The sequence below is a fragment of the Pezoporus flaviventris genome, unplaced genomic scaffold, assembly GCF_033815535.1.
Source record: "Pezoporus flaviventris isolate CSIRO_AGI_PZ_B2104156 unplaced genomic scaffold, CSIRO_AGI_Pfla_v1 ptg000025l, whole genome shotgun sequence".
NCBI lineage: Eukaryota > Metazoa > Chordata > Aves > Psittaciformes > Psittacidae > Pezoporus > Pezoporus flaviventris.
Window position 1 is genome coordinate 24,570,518 of NW_026892573.1, and position 12,137 is coordinate 24,582,654.

General features: G+C 44.4%; 1 protein-coding gene across 5 annotated transcripts in view; it reads left to right on the plus strand.

The window, feature by feature from the left end:
- Positions 1-2,985: 2,985 nt before the first annotated feature.
- MTMR2 (myotubularin related protein 2) overlaps positions 2,986-12,137 on the plus strand; it is a 58,884-nt gene continuing 49,732 nt past the window's right edge. Inside the window, exons 1-2 of one of the 5 annotated variants that reach the window (XM_061457866.1) lie at positions 3,029-3,169; positions 7,557-7,627. In XM_061457866.1, coding sequence (XP_061313850.1) covers positions 7,623-7,627 — 5 coding nt within the window. In that variant the 5' untranslated portion in view covers positions 3,029-3,169; positions 7,557-7,622. Of the gene's footprint in view, positions 3,170-7,556; positions 7,628-10,909; positions 11,046-12,137 lie in introns of those variants that run through there. The other 4 variants (XM_061457865.1, XM_061457868.1, XM_061457867.1 and 1 more) reach the window with 4 other exon arrangements.

Genomic DNA, 12,137 nt, shown 5'->3' on the forward strand with positions numbered 1-12,137 from the left:
TCTACACACCTAAGAAAGCCAGGCTATGGATTCTACACTTCTTACATACTACAAATAAAAGTTACAACTATGTACAGGTTCAGAAAGTATTGGAGGATGTCTGCTTATCCTTTACTTGGACAGAATCTTTTGCACCTTTGTTTCAAGAAAGCTCCTTGTCATTCTCTCTTTTAGGATATCATTTACCTCAGCTGTGTCAGCCACATGACATTAAATATGAACATAGATAATTTTATTACTTAGCCATGATGTTAATTTTCTTTTACTGTTTCCTGTGTTCAAATCACAAAACAGCAGAACATTCCCTCATAAAAAAACCCCAAATGATGATACTTGTAAGATAATGGTAAGGGATGTGGCAAGCAAAAGTAGGTTAACAGACTGAACTACGCTTGTTTTACATCAGTTATAAAACAGTCTTGTGAATTGTCCTTAATTGGTTTTGGTTATGTCGGGGCTTTTATTTAATTCCCCAGCACTCGTAAGAGCCCCGAGGTAACTCACTTCACAGAGAGAAAATTCTGACTGACTTTGAAAATGTGGTATTGTTGAGCAGACTCACTGAGCAGACTGCTAGTTTCTTTCAGCAGCAGGAGAGATCCAGGAGGTGATTAGCTTTGTTCTCATTTACAAAGCACCAGTGGGAATTTCTAAAGGGTTTCACAGGCCCTGGGGATAAAGCCAAGAACAAAACAGGGCAGTGAAAAGCAAATAGAGCACTTCATCAATAAACTACTTAGAGATGCCACATCAATAGCAAATTAGGAAGAAAGGAAGGCACTCTAATACTTTCACATAGCAAACGAGGTTTATATATTGTTTTTATTCCTACTTGACTTTTTTTAAACAACTGCACCTCTATCAAACTAAGCTTAGCAGAAGGAATGGAGGTAATACCAACTCGCCACAAGGCTATTTGATAAGATGTAAAAGGGAGATATGCATTGCTCTGTGCTAGGTCTACATCACTGACCTCTCCCAAGGGTTACCACTCTAAGGAGCTCTGTCCTTGGAAAGGCTGGGAAAAGAGCGCACCAGCGGGAAAACGAACTGCATGGCTGCTTCTCAGAGATGCAAACTGCTGCTACAGCACCCCCTGTCCGCTTGTCTCCAAAGAGGACACAGTCTGCTTGCCCAGAGAGAGGTGGGGATGCAAAGCTGAAGAGAACGGAAGAGAGAGTATCTCATTTTCCGTTAGTAAATGGTACTTCTGAAAGATTTATTGCCCCTAACTAGAGGAGAAAAAGAAATAAAAATCAACATTAGAAAAAAAATGTTACAGCTGGAACAAAGTCATCCCAAACCCATCAATCTTTCTATTGTAACAATGTCAAAGCATTTTGTTTGGATTTTAACACTGCAATAAACCACTAGCAATTAGCTTATTTTTTAAAAACAAAAATCCCATTTCTAATCATAAAACAGTTTCCATTTTAGAAAAGCCTAAACAAATTAAATTTTCTAGGCTGAAGAAAAAACCAGCTCGTCACTAAACAAACCCATTTGTCAACTTAGAAACATTTTGTTCAGAAGATTAAGTAAAAAATACAGTCAAAACACCCTGCTTCGACAAAGCAGTGTTTTGAAGTTTAAACCAGCTTCTGAGACATCCTACATCAACTGTGCTCAACGGCAGCTGATAGGGACTAACAGTGATGGAAGCAATCTCACAGCCTCATTGTGCAATCCTGCTTCAGCATCCTGCTCCTGTTCATGGGCTTCTGCGTGATTTAAACTGCTCTGGAGTTACACTCTGATGATAGGAACAAAACGGAAAAAAACAGAAGGAAATACATCAACAAATTTAGTCCTTGGAGCACAAAGAAAGAGGATGTTTCAGTAAGCATTTTACAGCCACAGAGTATTCATATATTTAGAAGATACAGGGTTAATGCTGTTTTGAGGTAGTGTTTCAAATGGAAAGGTCCATTTGGACTGATGCTCCTGATACCGTGTGCTCTTTATCAAGAGGGACTTACTTACTGGAAGCCTCAGTAAACTTCCCCAGTGCTTCAGTTGTTGCCTCGTGTGATATTTTGCCAAAACAGATGTGCATTTGGAAGACACCTTTGTGCTGGGTAGAGGAGGTTTAACATGCAATTCTCCAGTCTCCCTAAGCAATACCAACAGCTTTTCTCTTGCCCACCAAGTAGTTCTGAGGAACTGAATGTACCATGGCTCTTCCTGCAGAACACTTGATAACGAGCTGAGAATGCAAAGCTTCCTGGGCACAAACGGTCACGTATATACAAGAGCTCATGGTCAGGTAACTTCTCTCCCTGTGAGCATGCAGAGGAGCCATGCAGGGCCCTGTGAACTCATCCTACTTTGAGCTGCGGTGTTGCACAGCTCCTGAGGGATAAACTCAAATGGGATGCTGGAGCAGATGAGGGCAATTAAGAATTTCAGGAGCACAACTGTTGCAGTGAGGCTTTGAGCAACCTGGCCTAGTGGAAAATGTCCCTCCCCATCCAGGGGGATTGGAACTAAATGATCTTCAAGGTCCATTCCAACCCAAAACATTCCTATGGTTCCAGGTGTATAACTGAGTACAGGAGAGGGGTCTCAGCAGAGCCTCTAGCAACCCAACGGGGATCCTTCAGCGAGACCTTGCTCTTACTAATTACCACCGTGCCCCACGGAGGGAACCCGGGGGCTGCCGCCTTCCCTTGGTTTCTAAGAGGCCAGAAAAGGAGATGCCGTCCCATTCTGTACCCGCATGAGCAAACACCTCCACCCGCTCGCTGGCTCCCTCTTACTTCACGCTCAACTCGCCCCTTAGGCTGGAGGAAATGAGGACCCCGCGGGCGACGCCTCGGCTCACACTGAAGGAGGCCGGACACAATCCCAACCCCTTCCCCTCAGCCAGGAGAGGAGACACGGCTGCGCAGCGACGGGAGCACCCTCACCGCCCGCCGAGCTCAGGAGAAGAGCCCCTGGGGCCAATGCCGCCCCGCAGCTCGGCCCCTCCGCCGCCCCGCCCTCCCCGCGCGGCACGCCGGGCCAACATGGCCGCTTCCCGCCCCGCCGGGCGCCCTCCGCTCGGCTGACAGCGCGCTGCCCGCCCCGGGGCCGCCCCGCCGCCCGGCATGGAGGAGAGCTCCAGCTGCGAGAGCCTGGGCGCCGGGCGGGCGGCGGCGCGGCTGCCCAGCGGTGACTCCCTCTCCAGGTAACGGCCGGGGCCGGGTCGCTGCTGCCGCAGCACCGCTGCGGGGCTCGGCGGCTGTGGCGGCCCCTCCTCAGTCAAGAGCCATCGCGGGGTGTGGGGGGAGAGGAAGAGGGCGAGGTGGGGCCGGCAGAGGAAAGGAAGCCGGGGGGAGGGAGCTGGTGCCATTTTCTCCCTTCGTGGGCAGGAGGCTCTGGCGTGTCCTCACCGCCGGGGTATCCCGGTGGGGTGTCCCCGCAGGGTGTCCCTGTGATCGGGTATCCCGGTGGGGTGTCCCCGCAGGGTGTCACTGTGCTCGGTTCGACGTTCCTGTGTCATCGGGGCGATGGTGCACACAGGCAGGCGTGGGCACTGCTCCACTGCGGCCAAGCCGGTTCCTTCTGCAGGCGTTTAATCGGAGCAGGTGGTACCACCCCGCCAGCCTGTCTGTCGATGACCGCTCCCTCAGTGACCGGAGCTGTGCGGTGTGTGCAGGGGCAGGATTTAGTAGATCAGCCGTCCAAGTGAGCTCTTGGTGGAGGGGCAGGGTAGGATGCCAGGCTCTGCAGCTGCCTTTCTGCTGTTCTCAAGCCAGGCCTTACCCTGTGCTTTCACAGTAATGAACTGAGGTACATTGAGCATCTGTGGATTTGTCCTCATGGCTTTTTTTGAGAGCTTGATTTCATGATCTGAATGGCTTTTAATGCCATGCATGTAATTTCCAAGGTCTGTAATCCACAGAAGATGAAGCACTTTCCTATTGCACCCTCCACGAGCTGTCGGTGAAGTTGGAACTTTATGAAAGCACATCTTGCTTGGGCTGTGTGTTTGATGCAGGAGAGCGCAGTAGAGTAGCAAGGGAGGATGTTGTCTGATGGACAAGGAAGGATGTTGGCTGGTGGACAAGGAGGCCCTGGGTTTCACTGCAGGGCCTGGAAGCAGGACAGCCTCGTGGCTGAAGATCATCCTGTCCCGTTCTGGCTGCCTCACCATGCCCAGTCTGTAGGGTCACAGCAGCCCTCAGTCCAACCTCCTGCTCACGCCAGGGACAGCTCTGAGGTCAGATCTAGCTACTCATGGCTTTTACCCAGTCTGGGCTTGAAAACTTACAGAGGTGGTTGACTCCAATGATGGAGAGATTGCCCAGCCTCCCTAGGCAGCCCACTGTCATCTGCTGGAGTCTTTCCACATAGACACTGGTGCTGTTTTTCAGGCCCCTGAAGCAGTCTGTGCTCCAGGCTCCTCCAGCGTCTCTTACATGTAGATGTTCCAGCCCCACCATCCTGGTAGCTCTTCCCTGAATTCCCTCCAGCTCATCAGCATCTTTCTTGCACTGGAGGGACATCTAAAACCTGGATGCAGTATTCCAGAAGCACTCTAATGAGTGCCAAGCAGATGGGGGTTCTTCTGTGGATTTCCTGATTCTGCCTCTGTCCTTACAGCCCAGGGTGCTGATGGTCACTTTTCAGCCAGCATCTCTGCACTACCAAGCTGGGGTTTGCTTCAGCAGGACCCCTTTCCCACAGAGCTGCTGCCCAGATAGGCACTGCCCAGTTTGCTCTTGGGTTTCTTCATTCCTGAGTCCTTCATGACTCATCCTAATTTCACCCTCCATTAAATTGTTGCCTGCTCTCAGTTTCCTAGTGCAATTTTACCTGTGCCATGTCAGGTGCTTATAGGCCTCTTTTGCCCTTACCTAATTGACTCCATATATTCTTCTTTTCCCCTCTGCGTCAGTTCAGGCTACTTGGACCCATCTGGAGGTCGGACACTGTAGGAGACAGGCCTGTGGACACAAAAGAGAGCTTAACTCGGAAGAGCCAGTGGCTACAAGGAAACTCCGGTTCAGCCTCTCAGCAGCACGCTCTGCACAGATGGAGCTGTTGGGAAATTGAGATGATAAATGTGTTGCTATTGAGCATGCACAAGGCTATGTCGCCCAAGCCCTCGGAAGGCCCAGACTTGAACAGATTTCTTGGGGTATAAAAAAGCTGATGTAAAAGCTTTCAGAATCTCAAGTCTCTGTTCCAGCACCTAGAACTCATAGAGAATTTTTCAGGTCAATTTTTTATGCATTCCAGTTAGATACCTTTTTCTCTAACTAGGTGTTGGAAATAACTGCAGATATAAAACATTTATCTATTAATACCCCCCCCCCCCCCCCCCCATCTTGAGTTGGTGTATGCTGTGAAACATTTTAGTTGAAATGGTCACGATTAGGGCAAAATTATAAGAAGGGAAATTAAGGTTCTTTAAATGAGAGATGCCTGGTGACCATCTGAATGTTTATTATCAACTTCCCCTGCAAATCTGGTGGTATTTATGCACAAATAATTTTCTTATGACTTGGGCTGTGTTTTTTTAAGATTTTTTGGTTGATTTTTTTCCATTAGAGGGCCTTGCAATCTGATTTTATGCATCAGAACGACCTCTGAAGCTAATGGAACTATTTGTATGCATCGAAACATACTTATTTTCATCTCTGTGATTGTAGTCTAATAGCTAGACCAACTTTGAATTGTTAACCTATGCCTACAGAGATGTGACACATTTTCAGTGAGTTTGTTTCAAAAGAAGAAGTTAGCTTTGGGGATGATGTGAGGAGAGCAACAGATCACGAGTGTGCTATCATTAGGCTTTATAATCTGTTTTATTTAAAAGAAACATCAACAAAAAGATGAGTAGGTCACTCATCCCAGATTCACAGTTAGTGAGCAATGTGAAGCCTTACTGAGCTGTAGTTGTCTGTATTGTTTTATGTGAATTTAGAAGACTTGGAAAGCTGCTGGTGTTAGATGTCTACAGGAATGCATTATTTGGATTCAGCTCCAGCTTGAAAGTTAAGTAGCTGTGTTTCTAGACATACTTAAGATCTAACTCTTCAGTAAGACATTCTCACTTATATGTAAGGTTGCTCACATGAATAAGTGCCTTAAAGAACATGCATACATTTGTCTGCCTTTTAATGACATATGAAATCTGGCAGTAATGGCATTTGACAGTGAAAGGTGCTTTGATATTTTAATAGACACTAGTGATGTGCAGTCTCGGTGGTGCCCAAGTAAGATAGGGGAGTAACTAAACAAATGTTACCTACTTTCTGTCCCAACTAGAAAAATGTTAGAAAAATTCCTCATCAGACTCATAGCATAACTGTTGTCCACTATAAAACCCCCAGCTCTGTGGAAATTCTGAGTTAGTTTCAGATGAGCAGCTCACAGCTGATTGACTCAGCTGTCCTCCTAGTTGTGCTGAAGCAGCTGTTCTGCTTTTCCAAGCGTAAGCTGTCTCACCCAGTGCTGGGTTTGGGTGGCATAGCATTGAGTTCTGCAGCTCTCTGTGGTTTCTAAAGGTCAAGATTTAGGATGGACTTTCCCATTGCATCATGCACTCATGGAAGACAGGTGACCATGAGACAACTACTCATAAACAGCTGTGGTGGTATTTAACTAGCAGCTTGCAAGGAGTGTTTTGTGTGCCTGCAGTGTCAGGCCAGGAACAACCTGTGAGGTAGTACGAGGAGTGGGATGAGACAGTGATTCCAATGCTTGATGAGCTACAGTGTGGTTATGTCCAGAAGAGCAAGCTTTACTCAGAGTTATGGACTACTTTTATATCTATAAAATGACCTGGGGATCCTGGGTGAGCAAGTGATATAAATCTCAGCTGTGCTAGTTAATCAGATTTCTTCAAAGAGCACTCTTAAAATTAATTTGTAGGTAGAGTTGTGGGTGGGGTTTTTGCTTGGTTTTGTAAATCTGAAGTTGCATATGGACCCTCTGACCTTTGGAATTCAAAGGAATGGCCAACAGAAGTCTGCATAATCTTTCCTTTTGCGAAAGGGAAGCCAGATAGAGCCATGTGTCACTTTTCCTAAAGTCATATGTTCTGCTAAAAGGTGATGTCAAACTTCAGATATTTACTTATCATTAAAAGTGATGAGGCATTTTGTTGATGCAGTGATTTGTTGATTATGTGCCATAGTTTGTGAAGGTATATCTGACATGTGAAGGTATTCCTCTGAAATGTTATGTGAAAAAGCATATTACAGTCCAGTCTGAGTGACAGTCTAATAAGATATTGAAGTGGCTTCCTGTTAGATCTGCAGAAGGTAAATTTGTATTGCCTGTGCAGAAGTGTGGAGGTGATTGTACTGCAGAGAAGTTGCCATAGAAGACGTCAGTGATATTTCACCCTCAGTATAAAATGAGAGAAAGAGATAAGGCAGGGGGCAGATGTTTCCTGCCAGCATGACTGTAGCAGTGTTTGATGTTACCACTTTCTGGTTGCTTGTTACCACCTCTGCATGGGTGGTTATCATCCACAGAGGTCTGCAGGCACAGTGGATTCTGTGCATTGCACTTTTGCTGAAGCATATGAGAATAATCATGCTCCTTGTCTTTGTTTGCAGGCATAACTCTGAAAACATAAACTCTGTGTAAATCAGTGCAGCAAGGTCTGTTGAAGCGATAGCTCCATGAGGTATGAACTCCCCCCTTCGTCTCAAATAAGGTCCTGTCAATACCTGGTCTGATTTAAGGCTACATTGAAGGAATTCTTTCCCCACGAGTGAGAGTGACGCTGGAAGGAGCTGGGTCTGTAAGCTGTTGGCTGGGAAGGGCTTGCTAACACCACATTGCTACCAGATGTATGAGCTTTGCTGATTGAGTTGTTTTGTGATGAGTCATTGGAGTTTGAGTTTGAAAGGGAAGATTTTTGCCAGTTCTGGTGAAATGTGAGTAGCTGTCATTTTCCCCATGGGCTTTGAGAGAACTTCGTGCATTTGATTTCTTATATGTGTGAAGCAGGAGTTCTCAAAAGTTGTTACCATTAAAGACAAGTATGTTGCTGGCTGAGTGTTGATAATGAACAGAGTTTTGCATCTGAAAAACTTAACACTGTGCCTAGAACCAATTAGCAACTCCAGATGGGCTCATTATCATTAATTTTAATATGTGAGTGATAATTTATAACACTTATTTGCAACTGAAGTCCATTCTGAGATTGTTTTTTCTTGTACTGTATATTGTGCAGATAAAGAGCAGGTTTACCTGCTGTATTTGGCTCTGCATATACATTTGCAAAGTGAAGAGAATCTTAGGGTCGAAGATTTGGGGCAGAAAATAACAGTCAGTCAAAAAGAATTCAGAGCTTTTAATTTACATACCAAACTTGTGAAGAGACCTTTGAAGAACTCAGGAATTGTTTTTAGTAGCAATCCTTGGCATGCATGTTTCTCCTCTGGCATTCATCAGAAACCATTCCTACTTCTCTCGGAGGAAAAGTACTTCAGTCTTGGAAGTTTTCCTCTGTCAGGCACGCACGCAGGCTCTGACCATTCAATAGAAGTGTGTGTGTGTTTTAAGTATATTTTCCATTTAAGAATATGAAATACAATTGACAGTCACCTGTTCTTGTATTGTAATTAATGTTATATTGCTGTTTAAAGGCCTCACAGGAATTTGAGGTGCTATGGTCCTAGCTGCTCTACAGACACAGAAGGCAGTAATTTCTGTTGAAGAACCAGTGACACCAGCTATTTAAATGGGCCTAAGCCAGGACTACTCTATTTTCACTAATGCCTTGCGGGTAATTTTACTAAGTTTTTGGATGTGCAGTTGTGCTGAGACTCCTTGCTGAGAGATTGGGCAAAGAGTGAGAAAGCCTATGGCTGAGATTAAAAACTGCTGTGGAGAGATGAGGCAAGATCAGACAGCTGGTGAGGAGTAAAGCTAGGCTCAGAACACGACTCTCTTGGGTCCCATCAAGTATGCCTTTTCAGAAGAGAGATGATAATGTTATGTTGACTAAGTCTATTTGCTAGACAGTTTGGGGTTGTATGCATAGTTCCTTAACTACAGGCTATTTACAATAGAGACACAATTAGGGAACCTGAATTTTAAGGTTGAGGATGACCTCACAATGTCAAATTACACAATTCCTCTCTGTTAGCTGATTATACTCCTGCTGTGGCTTCACTTATAGGTTAACACCTGTCTCAAACATATTTTCATATCTATTTCTGATGTTTTATCATCTCCCTTCCCCTTCTAATTGTCTTGTAGCTCACGTACAAAGGCAAGAACTGCATTTGGAAATGTCCTAACACCTCCTGAATGGCTCAGCAGAATCAATTGTCCACAGTTGCTTTTTCATGAATCTTTTCCTGATGACCTGCTTCACTGTTAGTGGTTTTTCAGTGCTGAGGGTATTGACTAGTGTAAAAAGAGACCTAATCCATAGACTGAAAGGCTTATGTTACCAGAAAGCTTAGTTGAGGAAAGAAACGGCAAGTATACAACAGAAATGCATTGAAAACCTTCCAGAGGTCGCTCTGATAAGGTGTAGCATATATAACTGCATAGCGTGTATATAAGATGTAGTTGTAAAACAGGACATGAAAAAAAGTGATCTTGTTATTTGTCTGTGGGAAGCCCATTGCACCGTGAAGAAGAAGATGACAGGAAGGTAAGGTAATGTAGTACTTGGCTTGCAGAGGTGTTTGAGATAACCCGAGGAAGTGAGAATACAGAAGAGACACTGTCACGGTAATTACCCCTGTCTTAATTTTTAACTAAAACACATCTGGCTCTTTTATAGCCCTAGCAACTGGGAATTAATTGAAGAAACAATTGGTGAAAGACAGCAACAAAAAAATCAGTGGAACTTTTCAAGTATTTGTTTTTCCTTTTCCTACCATCTGCAGTTTCTTTTGCCAGGCAATGTTCACACTCGGTAATTTTCCAGTGATTTCAAGGTAGCTCTTTTCCTTGCTTCTCTCTTCTTGCCTCTCTGCTCCGTGAATTCTTTTCCATTGCTTTCTAAACCCTGATAATATTTCATGAAGAGAAGGTGTTCAGAGTTTTCCAGTCCATAACCCTTTCAAGGTGATGTTCTAGTTATTTTGTGGGAGCAGTTGCACAGAGCTAACTTTACAGTTCTGGACCTTTTGTAGTCTTTTGGCCATGGCTCCAGAGTCATTAGTGTTAGGTCACCCAATGGTATGAATTTGATCTGGGGCAGGTGTGGGTATATGATCATATTTCTGCTGAACTAGTTAGCAAAACATGACTTTATGGTTTGGGCTTTTTTTCCTCTTTGTTCTGGGGAGACAGGCAACACCTGTTAGGAATAAACCAACATTTTTATCTGGATTTATTTACTGTGATGTTAAGAGGCTACATGCCTGTACAAAATGTTACAATTGAAATCTTGTTCACAGGCAAAAAGGCAGCAACATCTTTATATAGCAAAGAATTTGTTAGTGTAACTGGAATTTTGAATGTCTAGTCCTATTAGTTGAGATGCAGTTGTTACAGTGAAAGAATAATGCTGCAGTTAAGGCTGTCACACATGCAGTTCTTTGTTTCTACCCTCTTCCTAGTGTTATGCTCGCCCCTCCCCTATTCCTCTGGGTCCCAGGGTTGCTGGTTTTATTCTGGTGGTGGTGATGGTAGGTGTTACAGTGAGTTGTCAGCATCTGGAGTCCCGTGCTGGGAGAAGTATGAGGTTCGTGTTGATGGTTTCTCCTTTCCTTACTGTTGGATCCACCTGGGATCATTTTAGTATGTTTGGTAAAACAACTTTACACCTGTCTCTTTCTTCATTGGTCTGCAATTCCGCATTATATTTGTTTTTTGCTATTTATAGTTGCTTTTATGAGTGTTAGATACTATTTCTTTGTTCTCTTTGTTAGCCCTTTGTTGTCCAGCTCCAGATCTGCATTTCTTATAATTGGTGAGTTGTTTATAGCCATGATCTCCAGTGCCAAGCCTATGCCCTATCTCTTCTCATTCTGTGCCTGTACGCCTCTGTGCCACATCCTGTGTCTCCACTTCTTCAGGCCTCTGCTATCTTACCAGGCTGTTGTATTTCTCTGTGCAAAGTTATTATGTTCATGGTAAGTAGCTCATTCTATATAGAATAGTTTCTTGTTACTGCTACCTGTGCAAAACTGGTTGTACTGCACGAACAAAACATACACATGAACAAAACAGGTACAGACACCTGGCCAATTACAGAAGTGCAGTCACAACTAAACCAAATAAGGATGACTGCCAAAATCAGTCATCAGAAGTTGGCTTAACCAGCAAACTGGATACCTTTAACAAATCAAAACTGGTCGGTATCTCATTTGTAAGTGTAACACCTCTGATAAAGAAACGAAAACTGTGGGATCTTCTGCTCCCATTTTACCCAAGTTACTTTTGGAGTAGGATGTTCTTGAAAATTCAGGCTGTGTCCTCCAGTCTAAATGGGCATCATACTTCTACACTGAAAGTGAGCCCCCACACTTTGTGAGAGAGTGTTTCCCAAGATTTTTTTTCTTCAAAGGTGAGGAAGCGTGCTACCAGAATGGTCATTAAATGCTGGGGTGTGAGAAGAAGAATATGGAGGGACTGTTTGTGGGTGTGCTTAGGACAGAGCAGTCTTGGCCGTTGGCTTGTTACCTTCAAATTCTGCTGATCAGTGTTGCCTCCAGCACCACAGAGGGACATCTTTATCTTTTTTTGCTAAAGCATATTCTGATTCTAGATTCCACCTTCTGCTTCTGCTTCCTGCTTCCACTATGCATAAAGAAAAATAGAGGTACCCCAGATGAGATTAGTCTCATCTCACTGGGCTGATACACATCTCTGCTAGTCTATTGGGATTTCTTTTTGTAGACAGTGGGGAAGAGTGAGTCATCTCAGTTTCTCCAGGTGACTGTAAGGAGACCTTACAGTGAGTAATTCAGGTGTGACCTACACAGAACTCCCCATCTTTGTGCCAGGGACAAAAACTGCATTGATGTTGGGTTGTCCTCTACTCTAAAAAAGGAAAGAGCTGTTTCTGAACTCATGTCATTCCTCTTTTTTACATATTAACTAAATCTGTATGCAGCCAAGGAGAGAGCAGAGATTAGTAGTCTGGTTTCCTAAGCCCTGTTTCTTCATGTATATGTGTAATCTGTCTGGTTTGTCCACTAACAGTTTTTGTAACATTTAGACAA